The sequence below is a fragment of the Pholcus phalangioides genome, unplaced genomic scaffold, assembly GCF_987345545.1.
Source record: "Pholcus phalangioides strain wild (caught in Gottingen) unplaced genomic scaffold, Ppha-v1.0 ptg000027l_1, whole genome shotgun sequence".
In the NCBI taxonomy this organism is placed as follows: Eukaryota; Metazoa; Arthropoda; class Arachnida; order Araneae; family Pholcidae; genus Pholcus; species Pholcus phalangioides.
This window is the reverse complement of record NW_028301617.1, coordinates 4,962,769-4,988,490: the sequence shown is the minus strand read 5'-3', so window position 1 is coordinate 4,988,490 and position 25,722 is coordinate 4,962,769. Positions and strand designations below refer to the sequence as shown.

The 25,722-nt window shown below is 34.6% G+C and overlaps 2 protein-coding genes across 2 annotated transcripts in view; one reads left to right on the top strand and one right to left on the bottom strand.

Moving 5' to 3' along the window:
• The window catches only part of Uqcc1 (Ubiquinol-cytochrome c reductase complex assembly factor 1), a 36,822-nt gene extending 14,455 nt beyond the window's left edge, over window positions 1-22,367 (top strand). Inside the window, exons 3-9 of the mRNA XM_089251661.1 lie at window positions 1,357-1,431; window positions 7,688-7,760; window positions 7,933-7,990; window positions 10,790-10,895; window positions 11,314-11,394; window positions 18,394-18,507; window positions 22,182-22,367. Coding sequence (XP_089107787.1) covers window positions 1,357-1,431; window positions 7,688-7,760; window positions 7,933-7,990; window positions 10,790-10,895; window positions 11,314-11,394; window positions 18,394-18,507; window positions 22,182-22,295 — 621 coding nt within the window. The 3' untranslated portion in view covers window positions 22,296-22,367. The remainder of the gene's footprint in view (window positions 1-1,356; window positions 1,432-7,687; window positions 7,761-7,932; window positions 7,991-10,789; window positions 10,896-11,313; window positions 11,395-18,393; window positions 18,508-22,181) is intronic.
• A 379-nt stretch (window positions 22,368-22,746) lies between these two features.
• On the bottom strand, window positions 22,747-24,020 carry LOC149068229 (uncharacterized). Its single transcript, XM_089251904.1, has one exon. The coding sequence runs from the start codon at window positions 24,018-24,020 to the stop codon at window positions 22,887-22,889; it is 1,134 nt and encodes a 377-aa protein (XP_089108030.1). The 3' UTR covers window positions 22,747-22,886.
• Window positions 24,021-25,722: the final 1,702 nt, after the last annotated feature.

Sequence of the window (25,722 nt, the reverse complement as noted above, 5' to 3'; positions counted from 1 at the left end):
GGTCGACCAACCATAACAACAAAAAATTTGTCGGAGCTTCGCTGGACACGTCTGCTCGCTACTGTCCACGAGCTGGGACTCTATAGAGCACCCACCTGGAACAAATTTTAAGTTGGTGGTTCGATTCCCCGGAGAGAAATGTGACTTTTCTTTCTAATTATCTTCTGTGATTTGATTTGCGCTTGTTTACCAAACAAAATGTCTGTGACCATACATCCCACTTTTGAAGAAACACTCATTTTAGTTGAGGGTTGTTTTACCATTCTCAATTCTGCCCGATGACTTGATCCACATTACAGCTCTTATTGATCAGCCATCATTATCATGGTCTGCACAGTAGAGCCCCCCCCCCCCCCTCGGCCTAGACAAATCCCAAGCATCGGATCACCATGGCGACTAAAAAATTAGAATTGCCACCTAATATGTCTTATGTATGGTAACTTAATTGAAGTTGGACAGCACAAAATTATCGGAAATTATGCCAGCATGTCTGCTAGCAAATAAAGGGGTCCCTAAGTCCCAGACAAGTAAAAAAATCCACTATTTTTGGCAGATTTTGTCAGGAAAAAAATTGCTTATTGCCTATGAAATTTTACTGGTGCCACAATTTTTTTAATTTGTCATGCCCTGCATTCTTACAAGCACCAAAGTTGGTCTTATTAGAAGTCGGAAACACAGTCCTTGCACAAACAGCACCACAATAGGGTTGATCACACCAATCTTATATGTATACTCAACCTCAGATATGCAATGTTTTATGATTAATCTGAAATCGATATCGAAATAATAGGTGCTCTTCCGTGACGCTATTCCAATCTTAACACTTGGTTGATCAGACAAAAAAAAAAAAGCTTTACGCAAGTGGTGAGGTAGGTCATTTCGTAACCCCACGGAAACTTTGACCAATGATATTAAAGGAGGAAGAAGTAGAATATTAAAAATTTGTCACACGTGTAAACAACCAGCTTGAAAGGCACTGGTAACTGGATGGACCATTTGCATTCCTTTCCCAAGGGGTGGCATGATGAGCATTGCAGGGAGGTACGAAATGAGACTGCCATGCCATAAGGCTTAAATGGCTCTCTTTTCAGGAGCCATTTCAAAAGTATTTACTTACACACATTGTGCTTGACGGGAGGCGGATTTAAAGGTGAGTCCCCTGGCTTCTGAAGGGCCCCAAAAAACCTTAACTTTACACTTTTTTCTAATTTATAAGGTGGGGCTCTTATATTTTATTCATGGTCCGGGGCTTCAACTGACTTTAATCCGCTTCGGTGCTTCACATCTTCATTGAAAGGCAATAGTATGTATTAATATTTGAAATTTAAAATATATGTATTTTTTCTGTATTTTCAGATGGCTTCTGGATTACCGAAAGTCGGTGCTCTGAAGACGCTTAAGGATAAATTTATGAATCTGACTAGTTTGAAGGTGATAGTCTGTTTCCAAATTTTTTTTATTTCTTTTTCCAAAAATGAAACCCCTCTCTGAAACTATCATAATTTCCTGCATATGAATCCGCAAATACAAATTTTGCTGCTTCGACGAAAAAATGTCATTGTGCAAGGGTCGTTCGTAAGGTAAAAAGGGATGTTTGACTTCCTTTTTTTTTGGGAAAACTTCTGTTTTATTTTTCAGCATAGTCAAGCTCCACAGAGACTTTCTCCAATTATGTTCAAATCCCTTTATTGAGCCAGTAAATTATGTTTGCCCAACTCTTCAATATACAATACCTCAGCTTAGAAATTTTTTAGCTAACTAAGATTTTTGTTCAACATTTTTCTGCCTCGGCTAAGTAATGCAGGTTCAGCTAATAAACATTTCAGTTGATATGGATGCACACGCTAACATGAAACAGCTGCTGATTCACGAGCTCCAATTTTTGTACTAATCAAAATGAATCTAATATGTAACTATCAGTTGAGTCAGATTAATTTTTTTCCATCTCTGAATCACCCTAAAGCCCCGTTCACATGTGCAAGATTGGGGGTCGCTTTGGTGGTAATTACCGGCATGACAACTTTTTTCTCCTCGTAGGGAAGAAAAAGGTGGGAGAGAAGCTCATCAAAAAAAGCCCATCTTTCTTGGGGGGGATTGGAGGTCGACACCGACCTTCTCTCCCATAATCCTTTGGGCCGTGAAAACTGCTATAAGCTCCTTCGTCAACCATCTTGAATCTCACTTCCGTTCAGCCTACGTAACCAGTGACGACTTCCGGAAAGAAGAGGGGGATTACCGGCATAAACTTAACGACATGTGAACGGTTTGTAGCGAAAATCCCTGTTACCGGGATCTTCCCGGGATGTTTTATTGTACATGTGAACGTGGCTTTAGATACACATACTTCTCTTTCAGAAATATTTTGAGCCATTTCATGTGAAATGAATGGTTAAGCTAAGAGAAAACACAGTTTAGAAATAGCCTCAAACTTGAATACCAAACTGAAAAGTCTGGACATTCTAGGAACTCATCTTTTCCATCTGCATGTGTGTGAGAGAGAAATGAGCTAACTGTATCACATAGCCTGCCACTTGAAACACTTTTCACTATAACCCGATTGCATAGTATTACATAGTGTATGTAAAATAAAAGATGTGTTCATTTTTTCCATCTTCCTTAAAGTTTTTCATCCAATTGGGGTCAGTATTTGTATTTTATACAGAGCTTCTTAGTTTTTTTATGATACTTATCTTCAAATTTTCGGTCATTTCTAGAATGGATTATTAACTATTTCCCATGGGAACTAAGTCTGGTCCAGTTAATTGAGTCAGTTAATCGATCAATTGTTAGTCACAGTCAAAACTTTTATTTGAGTTAATCGACTCGATCAATACGACTAAAATTACATTAAAGTTTGTAATTTAACTTGGTTTATTTGAAGTTATTTGATGTCTTAAATTATGTTCCTATGTATATAACATTTTAGATGAATGACCATATTTAAAATATTTTAATCAGTATCTCAAATTTTTCGGCATTGAGGAATACATGTTGATTCAATGAAAATTGGTGATACAGAAATATTAGTTTCAAATTAAGTTTTATAGGTGTTTCAGAAAACAAGACCAAAGTTTATTGTCTCCGCTGGAAAAACAACAGTTTTCGTGTATTCTGTATGTTTTTATTTCGCATCCATACATTTATGGACATTTTTTTTAGCAACTTCATTAGGCAGTTTACCTGTTGTGGTCTTTGTGTTTGTATTTGGGACGCATCAGCTTCTCTCCCAACAAGTACTATGCCGTAAACGTTCCTAGAATAACAAGCTACCAGGGTTGGCGAGTTTTTGCTGTAGGAGGAAAAAACCATCCCGGCAAAAATAGATTTTTCCATGTGACCCTTTATGCATGTGACACATTATTGTACATTTGATTATTTTTTTTAAATGCAAATAGCATAGCTTTTAACACAAACTTTACTATAATAATTAATAAATTTTTGAGTTGTGAATTTTTGCTGTTGCTGGAAAAAACTGCAGTAAAATATGTTCTGACAATAATGGGTTTTCTCAATCATCAAAAAATTGATACTTCATCCATTTTTTTTAGCATCATTTCAGAAAAATTGTTTAAAACACACAAACTCTGATTTAAGAATTATATTAACATGATATATACATGATACATATACATATTATACATATAGATATATTGTAGATAGGCCTATGCTTATTAATTTTATCAAAGAATGAGAACAAATTATGTTTTGCAAAAGCGTTTAAAACATCTAATACCCTACCATTCACGCAATTGCATTTGCAAAGAAAGTAGCAAATTTTGTCCAAAGTAAACCATTTGGAAAGAGTAAACCTTTCTAATATATACAAAGCACAGTAATACCCTGAAGTTATGCAATATGTGAGACTAGCAGCAACTGCATAAGTTAAGGTACAGTTGTTTTCTATAAAAATACACATAGATATTAGTTAATTGGGACCAAATTTTAAACAGAACACCTGTTTTTTCTTTCTTACTCTGACTACTATAATGCTATGGTACTCCCATATAGGGCTTATAAATTTAGCTTAAGTTGTGACTGCAATCAAGTCGGGTAAAAAAGACTATTAAAATCTGTATTTGCACTCTGAAATCTGCGTAAATGAAAGTTGTGTGTTAAGCACTTTAAATGTTTTGATAACACCTTGACCAATTGAAAGAAATGAGCTGCTCGTGTTTGGAGGTAGGAAACAAATTTCAGCCTTTAGTTGGATTTTATTGAAAGTTTCAGACCCGGTGTGCATTGTGATCAAAGAGCAATACATTAAACAAATTATCTTTTAAACTTGGCGTTGGACTCCACATGTAAAATTATTACCTTTTTTGTGAAAAACGGCACATACCAAACAAGAGACTTAGGATTCCATTCCCAGCAAAGTTTTCATCTTTACATAATGCTATAAACTCTCAAAATTGGTACAATTTCATTTTCGAATAAACAATTTTTTACTTGATTATCCACTATCTCGGCAATAATCCAATGATTATGCTTGAATTTAAGAAATGAATTTATTTATGCTTGAATTTAAGCAACTCTGAAATTGTACAAGTCAGGGTATTACTGTACAATGAAACCTCACTACAACAATGCTTGATGTGACAATAAATCCCTCCTCACCGCTACATTTTTCTTGATCCATAGAGTCATTATATCAAGATCTCACTGTATCAGGGTTGGCATGTTTTTGCTGTAGGTGGAAATAACAGGTAAAAACTGTCCCGACAAAAATATATTTTCTTTCCCCTATCTATCAATGCATGTGAGGCATTGTTATGCTTTTAGTTTTCCATTTATTATGCAAGTGACATAGTTTTGAACTCAAATTTTGGTTTAGTAATCAATAACTTTTAGGGATTGTTAAGTTTGAAAGCTCGGAAAAACTAGAGTGAACAACATCCTGACAAAAATAGGTTTTTGCCAAGCATAAAACAAAACTACATTTTTCACATTAATTTATGTCTAGTATCACATTTAAAAAAAATTGGTGCAAAAGAATTGTATATTGTTATAATGACCCATCACCTGTTGGAAAACAACCATTTGGGCATTATAACGAGCATCGACTGTATCTCTATTTGTAAATTTATTTTCTACCAAATTACTTTCCAATGTAACAGCATAAAGTTGATTATTGTAATGATTTCACGTCTGAGTTACATATAATACATATTGAGTCAAATGTTTTTTTCCATAAAACCGTTTTTGCCACTGTCCCGACAAAAAAGCCCAACCCTGCAAGCAACAGTATAAAGATTGGAAGCAGTTTCGAAATCAGTGATTAAAATAACTGATGAATGACAAGATCCAAGGGGAGAAACTCAAAATGATTTGATAAATAACTTTTAGCATCTTAAATTGCTTCACGCGGGCAGCATTTAATTTATTAATTTATCCTTATACTAGCTATAATACCTGGCGTTGCCCAGATTTTCTTCTATTACTGGAAGGATTTGAAAAGTGACACCATGATAAAGGCATAAACCATTATACATATACTGGCAGGATGAAAGAATGCCATGGAAGACAGATGGTAGCATGAACACAAACAAGCGTAACTCGACAACATAAATACGTTAGGGCCACACACACTTAGAACACTCATTCCAGTATGTGCCGATTCTTTAGAAATTCCGTAGAGGAATGTGTATGAGGTGCATGTATGGTTAAGCAGTAGTAGTTGGATGAAAGCATGTCTGAAATGCATTACTAGGGAACCACAGTAACCCAAGTAAACATTCTGAAAGTGACTGTTGAGGCCCAGGAATTTTTCGACAGTTTTTGTCCATTTCAGGCATTTGCCACTCTGACAAACTTTTGAAGCAGTCTAACATTCAAGTCAGATCTCGTTTGGTGTATATGAAAAATTTGGTGACAATAGATCTAAAATTGTAGATTTGTATTGAGAACATACGCGCACACAAACAGAATATCAGTTTTATATATAGACTAGCTATAATACCCGGTTTTCTTCAATTACTGGGAGGATTGAAAAAAAGACAAACCATTATAATGGAATAAATCATAATACTGGCAGCATTAAAGAAGTGACAAACCATTGTAAAGGCATATGCATGTCTGAAATGCATTGCTATGTTAACCAAAGTAAACATTCCGAAAGTGATTGTTGAAGCCCAGAAATCATTTCTGCCGACAGTTTGTTTGTGGACCAAAAAATGTAGATTTTTTGCCGATTTCTGGCATTTGCCAGCTCTGACAAACTTTTAAAGTAGCCTATCATTCAATCCCGGTCCTGTACTATTGAAATACCCGCAACATCAGCTATCTCACGCAGCTTCAATATGTGATCTTCCATGATGATACAATGGACTTTTTCAATGATTTGCAGGGTGGTGACCCATGGCTGGAACTAGGGGGAACAACATAACATAATTTGTCCCCAGTCATTAAGGTAAATTATACAAGTTAAAGGGGACAACTGCCATGGTGGCTTTATAAAATCATCAAATTTTACAGTGGTGGGGTGGCAAAATCATGTTGTCCCCCTGAGTGAGCTAGCCCCTACCTGGTGCCAGAGATGTTTTTCATCTTCTGTAGCTGTGTGACCCATTTATAAATTTGTTGATACTCAAATAAGTGGTTTTTAATGATAGCGCAGAGTGTCCCCATGAACTTGTCGCATTTCAGCTTTTAGGTAAAAACTTTTTTTTTCATTGTACGGCACTTATTTCTATAATACATTTTCAAAATAATTGCTACAACCCGAAATTGGAACACCACCAAAAAAGTAAACCGCAAAGTTTTTTGTGCTCTAACTTGTTATTACAGATTTTGAAGAGATATTGCATTTACAATAATTTGAAAGTGATCGTGCTGACATTTCATAGAATAGGGGTTCTCGAACTGTGCACTGCCGACCTCTGTCAGGGGCACCACTGAATGATGACGCTGACAAAGGTTTTTTGAAGAGCTTCTTTGTTAAACTGCTCTAGAGTGCCATGGATAAGCGTTGATTAACGAAAGAGGTCACTGGTGGAAAAAGTTTGAGAACCTCCGTGATAGAGATTTACCTTACTTATTAAACAACTCTTATACAGTCTGCAGTGGCACAAGTACACATGTGAAAATTTTATTCATCAATAATAAAATCTTAAGGGCTTGAAAGGGTGGTTAAAAAAAAGTTATTTTTCTACTCTTAGCTGAGAACTTCATCTATAAATCTTAAAAATTTTTAATAAAAAAAATCTGAAAATGATATACAATAGTACGTAATACACAATAAGACGTTTCTACATTATGTTAAACTATAATCCATGGATTATATGCAGGATGATAGTGATTTTTTGATGCAGCAAATATCTCAGTTTTTGTCGGATGGGACACTAAATGTGCAAATGATGTCATGAAATTAACATTATCCAGAGTAAATTTCAAAAACAGTATGGTAAATGCTCTGGTAAAGGAAGAGACGTATGGAGAATGTAAAAAAGAAAGCCAGAGAGAGAGGAATAACTAATACCTCTCCCCTTTCAAAAACGACATCAACCAGTGATGTGCGAGTTCCGCTTTTTAAAATATTTCCAATGATTACATTAGTTATTTTTACTTCAAAATGCAGAGCGGAATTTCGTGAAAATGTACCACAGATTTCCATGCATGGAAAAATTACTGTATTTTGGCAATGGCAGACTTCCCGTTTTTATTTATGTATATATTTATTTCTTTTGAGCAGAAAATCAAGTCTTCAGCACCACTTCTATATGAGAAATGTGCCGATGATGTAGACTACATTGCATTAATCAAATGTAAGTACTTACTCAGCTTGATCATAATTAGAAGTTGCAAGTTCTTCAGGAAAAAATTGTTTCATTTCATTAATTAAAATATATCATTAGTGCTCATTGTTTTCATAAATCAGAATCATGAGTTCATGGTTTTTCAAGATTTTTTTTCATCTTTTTTTTTTCTTTATTCCAGCATTTAACATGCCAGATACGTTTCAGTCATGGTTCCTACTGATCCAACTGCATATGTGGTAATGTTTTTAAGTGTATACACAAACTTTTTTATGAATCCCCCCCCCCGTCATTTACTTTTTATTGAATTTAAAAGTCATAATTTTTCTGAAGCTGTGCCCAGACCTGCTGCACTAAACAATGCCCCGGCCATGCAAAAACTAGTTTTTAACTGCAAAATCACCTCAAAAACAGATTTTTAAGTGGTGTGGTGTAGCATTACAGGTGTAGAACCCACACCATGTGTGTTTTACTCTGTTTCTTGGAATTTTGAGTACAGTGATACCCTGGCTAATGAATGCCTTGGCTTCTCTCTCACATCCAGTTGTGAAGTTGTTTATCTAAGCCTTTGGTCAGTATTCATCTTTTCTACAGTGCTTCTTATTGATCATTGATCATTTTTGTTGCACCACTGTCATTTTCTGCACACAAGGGCTAATTAGACTGGGACCTACAATTTACTACCGATTGGCAGGCTTGTTTTTTATACTCATCGAGACGTTGGTGAACTAACCCCTCAATGGGGACTCCCTGCGGTAGCATTTTTTTGCTGCGGTCAAGTCGCCATTTTTTGTTGTACCCCTGTGTCAGGAAATTTTTCTGACAAGGACGGACCGGGTATCGAACTTGCAACACCTACAGTGATTCTTAGGGTTTTATGAAACTTATTTTCAAATTTTGGGAACCGTTTCTGGAACAAATTAAAAGATTTTTCATATAAACCTATAGGGAAATTGCATTTCGATTAACAAATATGATTCTGGAATGCATTATCTTTAGTCAAGGTATCACTGCATCTTATGGTGGGGGAAAATTTGAAAATTGATATTGATATAAAAAATATTGAAATATTTTGATATTGTCTAGTAGGTGTGTGACTTAACACTAGAATGGCACAGTTGCCAGTCATTTTGACTGTTTTTGATTTTGAAAACATTATTTGGGCAGTATTTGACACACACTTAAATTTTTGTGACTTTTCATTATTTCTGTTCCTCTTTGTGTACAAAAATTTTAAGATATTGAATGTTTTGTTCAGGAGATATAGTGGGGAGATGTAGTCATTTATGCCTAGTACCTCCAAGAGTGCTATATGTATAAATTACATTTTTTCTCGTGGTCTGGGTTAAATAATTTTGCTTTATGTTTTTATTCCTTTACTCCCTATCATTCCCTGATCGCATACACAACAAAGCACACTCACCAGTTACATACAGATAAAAAAATAAATAAAACAATGATATTTGTTGCATCATGGTATTCCAGCTAGCTAGCTAAAAAGGCTATCTGTGTGGGACAGTAGAAATTCATGTAATCACAACCAAAACATCATTTCTTATTTAGTTATATAATTGTGTTTATTATCAAAGTTGAGGAAACTTTTTTTTCTCATGGTTCACCATGCAAGATCAGTTTTTGTTTTAGTTAGTCTTTTCATGGCACCATCTGCTTTGAAAGCTTTCTAGAAAACACAGAGCTTCACTCAAATGGCTCTTAGAAGGCACCATGTTTGAACAATTATATATTATCAGAACTGAACCACATTTCGGACAATGTATCTGGGACCGGGGAGACTTAGGATGCAAACTCTGACAATGTAAATCATATGACTTTTTGCTATATCCATCCGAAAGAGAAAGTAGTGATTCCATAGCTGACTGGTCTGCATTAGATAATATGGTGAAAAAAGACAAATTTATTTTTTCTAATTTGTGTACTATTCTTTATAAATTAATTTGTAAAATGGAATTTTAGTAAGTGGATCTAGTATTTTTCCCCAATAGTGCAAATTCATGGTGACATAAGGTTTTAGTTGTTCACGCACTCTGTGGATAACAGTCTGAATACATATTGCCCATATCGGTTTGCAGTTATACTATTTTCCCACTCAAGGGGCTTAGCAATATGGTAACAGACACCATACCCTCAAACCCCTTACACCAGTTGCAAAACTTTTGGGAATTCACAGAATGATATTTCTTCACAAATGCATGACCCACAATTCATGTTACACTACTTGGTGCTAGAGTAATGGACAAAATTGCCTAAGCTCTTCCTACATAGGACACTAAAGATGATGATAGTTTGAATATAAAGGACCTTGTTAAACATATTTGAAAAGGCACTCATAATCGAAATGGAGCAATCTACGTTGTGATGTTGGGGCAGTGTTTATCTTTATTTTTTTAATGTAAAAATCTTAACAGTTGTCCTCTATATTTTCATATTTAAAGATGGAAAATGATTTTATAGACACCCTGTATGCTTAAAAAGAGTAAATTTCTTCGGCATTAATAGATTAACCATGTGGGACAATGCTTGCTATTTTTTATTTTAAAAATTCGGTGTATTTTAATTTAGTTTTTTTTTATAGGTATAATGTATAGTCTGGCCCTTCTAGTGTTAATGTTTTGCCTGTAACTTCATTCCATGACAGTACCTATGCCAGTTTATATGCCTTTACAGCAGTGCTACAACATAGTCAGTCTGTGTGTATATGTTCAATACAAATCTCTCATTTTCAATCAATCTTTAAATTTTTGCAGGACTTAAATGATAGGCTACTTGAAATTTGTTTTTTTAAACTTTGAAAAGCTTGAGAGAAGACAGATAATCTAATCAGCAAAAGCTTTCTCTTTCGCCCCAAAATTCCTGTACAGAACCATTTATGTGAAACTAAAAGATGCCAGCAGCATTTATATAATCAGCACAAACCTTTCTATAAGAATAATAATAATTATGAGACAGTTTTATTCTTTGTGGAATTCAACATGAAATGCAAATTTATTTTAGGGATTTTCATTTTCTTCATCTTACAGGATGTGCATGACAAGAATGGGATCGGAAGAACATGCAAGAGCTCTGATAAACAGAATGACTGAAGCTATGTGGGAAGATGTTCAAACACGAATGACAAAATTAGGCGTAAGGTGGTTTTTTTATTGTACTCATTGTTAATTCAATCATTATATGGAGCTGCATATAAATGTCATTGACTATACTGTTATATTATATTATTTACCCCTATATATACAATTGGATCCACTTATGATGAAGTCAGAAAAAACAGCAAAACTATTACATGAAATTCATTATATCCATACTGGCTTGAAAAATGATACGTTTAGGCAAAGTAAAACATTTTACATCCACGATATGCAGGAATTTTAATTTCCATCAAAATACAATGATGATCAATTGTTTTCTATTCCCCCTCTCCATCCCCTGAACTTGGCTTTGGTACCTCTTATCTTGTGTGATCAAGCTCTAATGATTTATTTCATTGCAAAACCCATAGTGCTGCTAACATCATTCAAGAATACAATATTTTCTATTTCCACAGAATTTGTCGCCGAGGGAAAAGAAAAAAACCCTGATTTTCATGAATGAACAATATCAAGCAGCGATTGTTGCATATGATGAGGTGAATTTTTTATATATTTTTTAAAGTGGAGTTTTAATGTATTCATATGTATGTTAATTGGCAGAATTTATTGATACATTCGGGGTATGTAAAATTGAAGTTGGAATATTGTGAGTAATGTAGTGTTTCTGCAGCCTTTTGACCACCCACGAGAAAATTATGAAAATTTACGATCGTCTTAAATTGAGGGAGGGGGAGAAATTTTTAAAGCTCATTCTCTAAGATAGGAAATCTCTGCATACCTTTTGGTGCCTAATCACAGTGTCCATACAATAGTTTTACATGGTAAGCATGTTCTGGTAAATTTAACATCATACTCTCAATTGAAAAAATTAGAATGAATCTGTTGAAAATGCTTAGCAACCTTGCCATGAACCTTGGACAGTTTGTTCACAAATGGGCAAAAAATTAGAATGTGAATTCAAAATAGATTTGAGGTGCAGCACAATAATGGTTATGTATATCATCATCGATCATTTTCAATCCACTGCTGGATGTCGGTCTCTGAAAATTTTTCTATTCCACTCTGTCTGATGCTTTTGCCATCCAGTTGACTCCAGCCACCTTTTGGATCTTGTCGCTACATTTTGTTTGGGGATGCCTTTTCAGACGTTTAACACCACGAGGTACCAATCCAGAATACTTGTTGTCCATCTGTTGTCTTTTCTTCTTGCACTATGTCCAGCTCATTTCCATTTTAGACGTTTAATTCTGTCCATGATATCATATACTTTTGTTTGGCTCCTTATCCATGCAGTTCGTCTTCTGTCTCTCCTTGTGATGCCTAGCATACATCTTTTCATACCTCTCTGCATCGTTTTGCTTGTGAGTGTCCATGTTTCAGCTCCAATGAGTCAGTTCAATACTTTTTCTTTCAAGCATAATGGCATGTTACCTTTCAGAAGCACAGTTTTTGGCCAAAAGTGTTCCACCCGATCCTGATTTTTCTGTTTATTTCATTAATGATTCCGTTGTCCATGGTAATTTCTAGTTCCAGGTATACATTTCTACTTTTTCTATCTCTGTGTTGTTGAGCAAGACTGTCCTCTTCAATTCAAAGGGGTTGAACATAACTTTAGTCTTTTGCAGATTAATTTTCAAGCCCACCTGAATACTTGCCTTCACCAGTTCTTGTATCATTTCTTCTACTTCATCTGGATTACTGCTGACAACAATGTCGTCAGCAAAACACAAATGGTTGAGAAATTTTCAGTTTATTTTAATTCCTTTCTCATCCCAATCCAGTTTTCTGAATACTACTTCTAAAACAGCGGTAAAGAGTTTTGGTGAGATAGTATCACCCTGTTGGACTTCTTTTCCAAGTTTAATCTTTGCTTGCCGTTCATCCAAAAGAATGGTTACAGTTGCTTTGTCTCAGATTTTCTTAATGATATTGATGTAAATCTTCTCTATCCCAGTTGCGTTTAGAGCTTTAACAGCAGATCTATATACTACTACTACTAAACCTAGACATGCACCTCGTCCATATTCCTTTGCGGAACCTCTAACGAATTGGTACATGCGGGAATGTGCGTGTACGTGTAGTGAAACCTGATGTAAAGTTTGTTTCTGTGTAATGCTTGTTATGTGTAGTGCTGCCATCTTCCACCAGTTTTTCAAACTATGAGTGAAGTGTAATGATTGAATAATTAATCGTTGTAGGCCTGTTGCTCTCTGTGGCGAGACTTTTTAATGGAGAGATCGGCTCGCATTTCCGACTCAAAGTTGGGAACCACAGGAAACCAACTTCAGCCGACCACCACTGCGGTGACGGTGGGGTTCGAACCCGGATCCTCTCAACGCGAGTCCGTCATTATGACCACTCAACCACCTCAGAGGCCGATCTATATACTGGGTGTTGCCTTGAAATATCTACAAAGGGGTGATGTTGGGCATCAAGAGGAACAAAAATTGCCATAGAACATGGTATCTCAAATGGGGGAGGGGGTGGGGTTGATTTTTTTATTTAAATCAGATTTTTTTAAAATTAAATCATGATTTTGTTTATTTTAATGATTTTTTTAACAAAATATATATATTTATTGTGTGTTAGTAATGTATATATATTTATATATACATTACTAACACGCTATAGTCTGTTTCAGGTTAACTTTGCAGTGAAGAGAAAGGTAGAGAGTGTATTCCTTCGCCGCAAAATATAGTTCTCATATATCGGAGGTTTAAGATGAACCTTTATACATAATATTTCAATTTTTTCTATGATTTTGAAAAAAATACTGAAAAAAAGTCGTTTTGAACCGATGTTTACTTGTTTAAAATTTTTAAATTATAAAAAATATTGGTTACCATTATTAAAAATCCATAGCAACGGCAACGACACTCTGGCGCGATATCCTAGAAATTTTCCCCGCCAAAATCACTGTCGTGTTTTTTTTCGTTACACAATTATATACTGTATATATACATTTTTTTTTTTTTTTCGTTATTTGGTTGAATTTTCCATAACGATACAATTTTTCATTCAGTTTTACATGCAGTTGTAGGCTTACATAAAAACGAATATTCAATCAGTTTTATTTTCTCCTAAAAATAGGCTTCAGTGAGTTCAGATATTCACTCATAGATTACAAGAAGTGTTTCTCTTCCACGAGAGTGCCGATACTATTGTGACTTGTGAGAGGCCCTCTATGGGTGCAGAAGTTTTGGTTATAGATCCTCCTTTTTTTAATTATTTATTTTTTGCCATGTTTATGGGATAGTTTTAGTTTCCGATCACGGAGAGTGTTGACAGAGTCGCGACTTCCACTCGCACGAACGGACACCATCTTCCACCCACCTGTTTCTCCTCATGCCCCTTGCCTTTAGCGTCTCTTCAAATACAATAAATGAGTGGGGTGGGGTGGGGGGGGGGTCCACAGTGGTTTGGGCTTTCATCTGTTATGTGACAGTTGTGTCTTAATTTTCACCAGAGATAGCCACGCTAAAGTTCTCTGCTCTTCCATTCCTGAATACTATATTTTTGGTTTTTGAATATTCGTTGTAAACAAAACTCCATAAGAATAATTCGTAATAACCATGAGCAGCACATCAACCGTAACAAAAGACTAAAGCTGTCGGGAAAACAAGTGGCATCGACGTATACCGTTCGGGGAAGGGGGGAGGTCGAGTGACGGAAATTTCGGCAAGAAAAGTGAGTAAAAAAATTCTAAACTTTTCCGTATCATTATTATTATTTGGTGCTATTCCTGCATTTGCACGTGAAAACAGAGTTAACCTGCTTCTTCTTAATTTATTTAACATTAATTTTTTCCATATAAATTGAAGAAAAAATTAAAAATCCCCAAGTTTTTGAGAGCCATGGTTAATATACAGTATTTTAAAATTACACGTTGCTTTCATAATATTGTTTAGATTTTTTTTTGTAAATAAATTTCAGCTGAGGGAAGGGAAATATTGCAGAAAAATATGACTTTTTTGAAATTTTTAATGTTACTTACGGCACATCAATGAAGAGTAAGTGACACGCTGATAGAAGATAATTATTTTTTCTAAATTTTAAAACATTTTCTAATCAAAAAACAAAACAAATGATTTCAAAAACCTCACTTTAATTTCTGAAAGTATCGGCAGTGGTTTGCTTTTAATTCTATAATTATTACTTATTTAACTGTGCAATTACGCTACACGTAAAAAATATTTTTCTCAGTGAGATTGGCGAGAATCGGCCATACCTTACCGAGGCTGCGCATCGATACATTGGTTAAGAGGCTTTCGTTCCCATAGCAACGAGTGATGCGGTTCCCTCGTAGCTTCCCCTTCACTGCAAAGTTAACCTGAAACGGACTATAGTAATCTATATTTTCTTAGAATATACAATTAAAGAAATTTTAATTTATAAAAATAACGACTATTTAACAAATATTTGCAAACTAAAGATAAAGAATTATATACAGTGAAACCTGTCTTAAAGGGAATCAAAATATAGTCTGTTCAATGATTAGTACTTTTATTTGCACCTTTATAAAACGAAAATCTGTCTAAAACTGAATGTTATTTCAGTCTGTTTATGTTCCGTTTCGTACAGGTTTCACTGTACTTGTGAGATATGTCAGAACATTTTATTAACATTTTCGGGTCTGAGCTATTTCGACTGTGTTTGTCCCTGTGGACTGAGGGTTTTCGGTACTTTTCATGAGTTTTTTAAAAATACTTAGAATATATACATCTCAACAGTTTGTTTTTACTAGAAATTTCAAATTCTTTTCTTTCATAATATATTAATTATTTAAAGGTACTAATAATTAATATTTGATGAGAAATAATTAAAACTATGTTTTAGAGTTTTAAAAAAGTTCAGCAAAAAACAATTTTTAACATAAAATTTCAAACAATTATGAATAAAAACTTATCCAAATGTTGTACAAATATCTAAAAATGGTTTTTATTTTAAAAAAATCATCTTGTCATCAACAAACATGGCTACCTTACCTAGGAAGAAAAATGTGTTCCAACTATACTTACTTTTACATCATTTCATAAAGCTACATCCTTTGGCGGCTGCCATCTATAAGCATATATATATATATTTTTTGGAACTAGTAGATTCATAGATTATGTTTAAAAACACTGGGAACATATATATTCAGCCATTTTATAGCTACTAGAGTTAAAAGTTAAGCCCGAGTCAGACTCAAGCTTAGTTCCCTTGAACAAAAACGGCATCCCGAGTCAGGCTCGGACTTAGACCGGAAAGTGTTAAGAAAAATATCTATTCAAGAAATGTAAGTTTCTTTTTCTATCTTGCATATATTGTATTGAATAATTTTACCCTTAATAACTGTTCGTTTGCTTCATTAGAAACACTTTTTGTTTTGATGCTTTGTCTACTCCTAATCTGTTTCACTATCTGTAATGAACTACACCAAATGTTGAAAAAATCCTTTCATCACAGGCAGTCTATACTTTGGCTCTTGTTAGCAAGTTCAAAAAATCACGTATCACTCTCTGTAATCTCTGTAATTACATCTACCCAAAACATTAAAAACTATTTGACTGCTCAAAATCAGACGTATCAACAACCTTAGGGTAAAAATAAAAATAAATATTTCCAGCATGAAATGATTCCAACTTCCCCAAAAATTTTAATGTAATTGCCGGGAACCTAGAGCCACAGTTTTGTTTGATAAATTCAAGATCCTTATTTCTCTCTTCTTTTGTGACATCAATTCCCATATTAGAAATTAACACTGATAAGCTTAGAATAAATCTTTTTCCATGCTAGTTAGGAATACCCATTCAGCTCAGGTGCAGTTGTTCTTTAGTATAAAATCAATAGTTTTGGCTATCAATTTCAGAATCGCAATCATGTCTTCTACATTTATTTTTAAACCAATATTTACAATCTTACTGGAGATGTCACTATCTATTTGAGATCTGTGGTCTTCACAAACTTTGGTAACAACTGATGAATTTTAACATAAGATTCAAGAGAATGACAATAAGTATTCCATCGTGCCTCTACAGGAAGTATTAATGTACTTCCACCTTCTGTATGATACCATGCTTTTGAGATGATGATGATTGTGAAAATATTTAAATATGCTGTACATGTAACATGCTTTGTTTTAACCAAATCTATGGCTAGCAGGTTTAAAATGTGGGCACTGCACCCATATGCAAGTCCAGAAAAGTCAAGCTCTTCACCCAGAGTCTTTCTGGAAGAAGCCATATTTGCAGTTATTGTCTGTAACAAAACTTGTTACTTTACATTTAAAGTTTTCTTCTGTTCATTTCGCTGAACTAAAAACCGAATTTGCTAAATAATTTCCAGTATGTGATGAGCCAGATGTGTCAATAGCATCAGCATAGATGACCACACTGCTTGATAACACACGCACAATTGGTTCATTATGGATATTTATCCATCCATTGATTGCCATGCAAACTGTCTGATTTTTTAAGTCAGCTTTACATCCCATCATTGTAAATCTTGAGCAACCATTTGTCCGCTAAATCTGTACGACTATCGCATCTCTGATATAATAATATATATTTTAGTACTATATAAATAACATTTAAAAATATAAAAATAATTTAATTAAAATTTAAATCACTTTTTAAAGCTGCATAAATAATTTTATTTGATTAAAACGGGTATTTTTTCCATACCTGAAATTGATTGATTAAAATCAGTGATTTAAAAAAAAATCAGTTGATTTAAATCATGATCACAAGTCTGATCGCAAACCACGTTTAGTCGGGGCAATCGCAAAAATAGATGTCAAGAGGACAGAGAAAGAGGCTGTCGGTTGATCGCTGATTTCTATCCTTTGATATTAGCGTCCAACAATTGTTACTCTGGTGTTGTCAGGTGTGCAATGACCTTTGCAGCCACAACGTCAAACAACTCCTGTAATCATTTCTCTTCATCTACTTTCTAACATTGAACTGTGCTGCACAGGCAATATTGTAATCATGCTGTCAAATAATTTTTTTGCTTATTATTGGCCTTTTTTCCCCACTCGATGTCACACCTTTCATAATTATTTTTGAGATTTTCACCAACTAAACATGGTTTGCAATACCATGTTCTATGGCAGTTTTTGTTCCTCTTGATGCCTAATATTGCCCTTCTAAGTTTGTCACCACTTCAAGGCAACACCCTGTATAATATATATACACATACACAGGCTTCTCACATTAGATCACTCACCCACAATTTTGATTTTGGGGTGCTTCCTCCCATCGAAAGTTAAAAACTTTGTCATGTTAGCCTAAAAACACGAAAACTATAAATTTTGAAGTACATGAATAGAATTAGAAGAATAACTAATTTTTTATAACCAAATGAGGGGGAAAAGGCATGTAATGGAAGAGACACATTTATGCTGTGATAGGAAAATTTTTCAATGCGTTTGATAAAAATGACAAAAAAATTTATCGGTCAGGTTGGCAGAAAAACTCTTAGGAAAAAAATATTTCTTATACGCAAACACAGTTGTTTTCTGATCTAACTGAATGAATGTCAAACTCTTGCAGGGATTTTATGGTAGCGATACAGTCCTTGCTGCTTCTGTGTGGCGGACGTTATATAGCTTCAAGTGTGACGATCCTAGATTACTGGAAACTGTAGTTTTCTACATCAGGAGACAGGTAACTGGGGGGTTTTTTTTTCTGTTCAGAAAAGTTAAGTTATTGTCTTAGCAAATTGTTCTACATCCAAGAAGTAAAAATTTCTAATATAATTTGGGTGAAGAATATCTTTGACCTTTGAAAACCAAACACACCCCGCTTCCCATCTCATTGAGATATCGAAACATTCCTGGAGGATGGGTGTGTCTGGAAATTTTATTAAATATCTGCAGAATAATAAATAAAATATTACATATAGATTGCACATATAAATTCACTTATAATCAATGTTCGTCAATGGACGTATCATAATATACGGAGGAAGAAATTAAAGAACTCCGAAAGGTATAACCGCCAGATCACGCTCATCTTAGAGTAAAGAGTTGATTTGAAATCGTAGTATCGCCAAGACTAATTAAGATTGATTGTCTCTGGAATATAATCTCAACTTACAATTTGATTAGACATTCGTCAGTACAAAATGTCGATAGGCGCAACGTCGCTTGGCTCTCAGTAGATGAGTTTCAGCAAAGAATATCTGCAAACACTACTTCATTGCAGTGAAAAATCCTATATAATAATACCCTCTATAACATTGTTTCCTGAAGTGGCTTCTTTCTCACAAAGGGGGCATGTAGAAGATATAGGTTGGATCGAGTTGGGGGGGGGGGGGGAACGATGAGAAAAAAGTTCTGATTATGATAGGGAGATAGAACAAAAAAGTTTGGGAAAGTCTGCTCTATGATGATAACCACCTGTATAATGAACAGTACTGCTTTTCATTTCTGATGAACTTTTCAGAGTGTCGATATATCCCATCTGTAATGATAACTCCTTTATAATGATGATATGTTTCTCCTGGTCTTTTTTTGAGCATCATTATACAAATGTTTCATTGTACACTTAATGTGATCACATCGGGATTGAGGGTTTTTGATAAAAATGCCAATATATAACTCTATCCAAAAAAACTGAATAGGGAATACCATCATCATACCGCCTGTTTGATCGAGAGGAACAACTTAGTTTTTCTTTTCTACACAAGTGATTGCAAAATGTTCAATCATGTGCTGTTTCTCTCCCCCTCCCCCGATATTGTTCTAAAACAGATAATTTTGCTTTAAGCAATATTATAATAACAATACCCTCATACAGGGTGCATAGCTAATGAGGTATGGCATTTTACTAGTGAACCATTAGTCCTAAAAGCATACTTCCAATTAGAAAAATTGTCCAAATAATGTGTATTACTTAGATATGTCGTTCTATTCATGTTTCAAGGGGTTGTTATGGTTATTAAAATAAAAAACTCAACTTTTGTACAGTTCCTGTGTGCCCCGAAGCCCAGTTAAAAAGTTGTTTCTCTGTCTTTCCTGATGCCAACAAAAATATTCCATGTTTTTAAGTGCAATATTCACCGATATTCGAATTTAAAAAACAAGAAATTTGGGAAAAACAGCGTTAAATACAGGTAAAACAGTTTCTTCGCAAAGGGGTTATGGTGAATCACTAGGTAGCTCATTCTATCACTCACTCACTGGGTCTCTGTTGCTCACGCACCTTAGGTCACTTTATATCACTCACTCACAATGTTACCCACTATTTCACTCGATCACTCTTAGTAGGCCAGTCACTCACTCGATGTCTAGATTGTTCATTTACTCCCTAGGTTGCTCACTAAGGGTGGTATTCACTGACATGGTTTAACCTATAATTTTTGGATAAGAGATCAACATAGATTGGTTAAAAACCTGAATTTAACCAATCCGTGCATATCTCTTATCAAAAAATTGTGACTATAGTTTAAACTATGTCGGTGAATACTGCCTTTACTCATTCACTCACTGGGTCTCTCATTCTATCAAGAGTTGGAAAAAAAAATCTTGGTTTTTTTTTATTGAAAAAGAAAAAAAAAACAACCCAGCCCGGGTGGGTTTTTCTAAAAAAACGTTTTTTGGGGCAAAATGGGGGGAAAATATTAAATTTCCTATTTCCACAACCTCAAAATATTTAATTTAAACACGTATGTACATCTTTTATTATGTCTAAATATACTTTTTGGTACGTGTTAAACTATGCATTTGATTAACAAAATTGGCCGCACAAAATAAGGGAATAATTGTTCACATGCAAACACACCCACTTCTGCATAATTATATCTGAACCTTGAGTTGTATGCAGAACTGCCGCAAGAAGATTGTTTGTGGTAAAATAAATGAATTTGGAGGAAAAAATCCAGGCACCATCCTCATTTCTCAGAATCTTCATTATCCAAATTTTTCAACCTTCCCCCCACAGAAATGATTCAAAAGTGCCTTGATCCATTGAAAATAAAACCTTTAGCTATGTAACCAGAACCATGAAGTTGGTTTTTTTTAAATCAAACCCAAACTTTCAGTGTCACATGAATCTCTTTTTCTTGAGTTCCTCGCTGTTGAAGAATATCCCTGCTTCATTAAATTAAATTTTGAAATATTTTTAAAAGAGCAGTAATAATTAAAAATTGATCTGGTTAAGAGGATGATATAGCAGTCATTCTGAGGATTCATTCCTCTGGAGGCGTTTTCCACTTGTCCAAATTAGCCATTTTTGGGAACTTAAAACTACAGAATAACTTGAATTTTCATTAAATACAAATGTCAATAACATTATTGTATATTAATACCGCTTCATTCAAGACAACCTGTCATGCATAGCAACAGACCTATAGAATGCCTTCATCTGGCTGACGATTTCAACTGGCCAATTTTTGGGGTTGGGTTTATATTATGAGCATCGTGAAAAATCAAGCTGAGGCTTATTTTCTGTTAGGTTTTAGTTTCGGGGAAAACTATACTTTTTGTTCTGTTTCACTTGAAGGTGTTCATTACCAGTGTTCAATTCAAGAATCCCACAAAGTTATTTTCTTTCCGTTATGAGCTAATGTTATTTTTGTCTCGATATTTCAATTATGAAAGCCTCATGTACATATATAAAACTTATAAAAAAAAAAATCATGCAAGCATGTAAATATTTTTCGAATGAAAATTCATTTACATACATTGGTTTACTTCTTCAGAGGCTTCAATTCATTTATACAAGAATTTGTGTGTGTGAAAAATTATTGTGTATTATAAATGAGCAATAATTTCTTTGAATATGTTTATATCATATTACATAATTATAATATGTGTCACATATATCATAATATGTGAAATACATATGACTGTTAATTTTCCATCAATGAATTGTTGGTCTGTGAATTTTAGTAGTGTGAATTTTCCGTAAAACCCAGACAACCAAGCATCTAGATGCGGCCCTATTCAGAGGCTATCATTGTTTGAGGGCGACTGTTGCAGGAGGTTTCACTGTACGAAGTATCAGCAGTTGACAGAAGTTGTTTCCTCACCTTCATCTAAATCCTTGTAGATAGGTAGAGATGGTTTTTCCTCAGCCCAGTATATTTTCTTTCATTGATGTTAAACTCCCTGTGAATAGAAGGGTTTCTTTCCTTCCAAGAAAACTCTGTCCCCAAAGTTATTTAAGACCTGTTACATAAGCACTGATTAGTTTGTTATTCTTGCTCTCGTAAAAACCATAAAATCTGTCATGGAATTGAATCAAACCAAGATTGTTTTAAAAATTATTTAAAAAATGGCATTCTTAGGTTATCTAATGCTAGCATAGTGTTAATTTGTGTATTCCTGTGATTCCAGGTGTCCCACTTGGATTCTCAAGATACAGAAACAGTCTTATTCGATGGAAAACTGGAGTTTTTATCTTTAAGTCACGTGTTAGACGAATTCAGCAGAAATAAATCCCCTACGTAATTTTTTTAATTGTAAGATAAGCAATAAAAACTGATTTGTGACATCAAATTTAAAAAATTGCTGTCATTATAATTTTTATACAAGTTTGCTTTTGAAACAGTTGTCTGCGATCAATGACAAATGTATCATCTATGATCAATGACAAATATTTCGGACCGCAAGAATTTTTTACAGTAAATTTAATACATCAAAACATGTTTTGTGTTTAAAAACAAAAATCCATACACATATTGGTTTTTTCGACAATTTCTCTTCAAAAGAATATTGAAAAATTTAACGATAAAATATATTGATCGATATCTGTGACCTAATCAGAATACAGAATGAAATCTCTTGTCTATGATACTATGTAGCGTGAACTTTTGTGTGAGATTTCAAAGAACATTTGTCTCGATAACTTTTATCACACAACTCACATTGATATGGTCTCTCCTTGGTATGAATAAGCTTGTGCCTTGTTAGTTGTGTTTTGAAAGCGAATTTCTTTTCACATAAATGACATTCATATGGCTTTTCTTTTGTATGAGCCACTCTATTATGAATGTTCATGTTTGTGATACTTGCGAATACTTTGCCACATTTCTTGCATTTTTACGGCTTCTCCATGCTGTGGGTTCTCCTGTGACCAACTAATGCGGAGCGCTGAATGAATGCTGCTCCACAAACTTCACATTTGAACTGTTTTTCCTGGGTGTGAATCATTTTGTGTTCACGTAAATAGTCTTGTCTGGAAAACTTCCTACAGCATACGGCACACTTGTGCAGCTTATCATCAGAATGCACCTTTTTGTGTTTTGCCAAGACAGACATGTCTGAGAAATTTTTGTCGCAAACCTCACAATGGTACGGCTTCTCTCCGGTATGGATCCTTTGGTGTGTTTTCAAGTTGCAGTTGAAAGAGAAGGATTTATTGCAAATTTCACATTTGTACCCTTTTCCTTTCATGTGAGTTCTCATATGCAATCTCAAGTTTGTGACATTTTTATGGCAAACTCCACATTCATATTTTTCTCCAGTATGAATTCGTTCATGTACCATCAAGGAAGACGTGTGTGAAAATTTTCTGTCGCATACTTTGCAATGATATGGCTTTTCCCCGGTATGGGTCCTTATATGTATGGTCAAAGTACAACGATGTGTAAATCTGTTATTGCAAACTTCACATTCGTATGGTTTTTCTCCAGTGTGGATTCTCATGTATGTTTTGAGGCCGGAATAGTTTGCAAAATTTTTATTACAAACTGCACAATTGTGTGGTTTCTCACCGCTGTGTATTCTTTGATGTGGAGCAGTTAGGTTGGAGCTGCTGTTAAATTTTTTATCGCAAAGTGTACACTGGTGCGGTTTCTCCTCAGTATGAGTCCTTTTATGTGCAGCCAAACTAAAGCAACTTCTCTTGCCACATATCTCGCACTCATATGGCTTTTGTCCATTGTGGATTCTTCTATGACAGTCTAAATTGGACTGTCTGTGGTACTTTTTGCCACAGAGCTCGCATTGGAACGGCTTCACATCAGAATGAATCAGTTTGTGCAAGAGCAAAGTAGCTCGAAACGGGAATTTTTTAAGGCAGGTTCTACATTTATAGGGCTTCTTTTGAGTGTGAATGCGTTTGTGACTTCTGAACTTGATCAGCGAATGAAATTCTTTGCAGCAAATATCACAACAATATGGCTCATTAGTGTTGTGGACTTTGGAGGGGGAATCATTCAAGTTCGTTGCCATACTCAAATGGACCTGTGTCTTTTGAACTTGCTCTTAAAATTCAGATGTTAGCTATGATTTCTGGAAAGTGTGAAATATTTATTAATAGATCAGCACAAGGACATAATGAATTTTCGAAAAAATAAATATTTTATCACTGTCAAATACCAACTACGATCAAGCAAAATATGATTAGTAATTCTACGATTTGCTCATTATAATACTTGACATAAGCTGTGTTAACCTGCATTATAACGGCAGAAAAAGTGAAATAAAGGTCAGAGATAAATAAAAACTTGAGTAGAAGATTGAGATAAAAATAGAATTTTTGACAAATACAGTGAAACGTGTATAAAACGGAACGTCAAGAGACAAATTATTTTCCGTTACAGAGAGGTTTCGGTTTTATAAAGGTGCTCGCAAAAAATATATTCAGTATTTTTTTTGTATCATTATGCAAAGCTTAAATTTTGAGAATATCATCCAAAATACTGTTGACCAACGAGTATTAAACAGTGACATGCATATTATTACAGTATGTTGAATTTTTGTAATGTTATTTCAAATTACTACACATTTGAAATTTTACATACTCAATGCGCAAATAGTTGAACTTCATTATGAAACGCTCTCCTGAATAGCAATAAGATGAACACTTACTTATGTCAAAAGTAAAAAAAAATTACTTAAAATTGCAAATAATTTAGAAATGGTGCATACCTTTTTTAAAATAGTGACAATGCGATCAACAACCAATAACCTTTGTGAAAAAAAATACTGTATTATATACATTTCTGGCCATATTTATCTATACGTGAATTATTTTTTAAAATAATCAAGTACAGTTTTCTGTACCAGTGCCGTTTTTACAATACGGTTTTCTGTAAACATTCGCGCATTGATTATCATGCTAAAAAGTTCAGTGTCATTTTTTTGTAAGCTGCAAAGTCCTGTAAATTTGTTAAGGCACTGAACTGCACTTTCTGTTCATCACTCCTGCATTCATCAGTAAGCTGCCCCAGAATAGCATTTTCAATATAGTTTTCATACGGTGCTGCTGTAGCTACTTCATCATCCACTGTTACAAAGTCTGTTACATTTGATTCTACTTTTGCTGCATCTAATGGGTCTTGTAGATTATCACTTTCATGATTGACTGATTCTTCTATTGAATTGATGTCTCCAGGGAAGTTTCTTTCACAAAACAGAGTTATGGTTTCATTATCAACTTCATTAGGGGCCGTTCAAGTATTATGTCATCGTCGATGAGGGGAGGGGGTTTCCGATTTGCTGACTTTTGGTGACAAGGTGGGGGGAGTTTGGATAATGCTTACGTCATAAACCACCCTTTATGAAAATATGATTTAGGATTCAGAGGGGCAGAGCTGATGACGAAATTTTGCTGACAAGGGGGGGGGGGGGTCAGCGTTTTGCTGACTTTTGCTGACAAGGGGAGGGGAAGGGGGTCAAAAATGGCTAAAAATTTGCTTACATAATACTTGAACGGCCCCTTATGGTTTTGTTTCTTCATTCTGGCATTAAAGGCAACAAACCACTCTTCAATGATTTTAGCTGTCATCCACGCCTTTTTGTTTGCTTCCACTCAACTGGTAGACTTCTACAATTTATATTCTTTAAATGGTGGTTTGATGGATTTACCAATAACTAGAGGTTTTCCCTTTTCTCCAGTCATAAAAGCACACAAAAACAGTCGTTCTTTCTA

What these genes read in the sequence shown, in the direction of transcription:
- LOC149068229 (XM_089251904.1), bottom strand. Translation starts at nt 24,020, where the DNA reads ATGGCAACGAACTTGAATGATTCCCCCTCCAAAGTCCACAACACTAAT.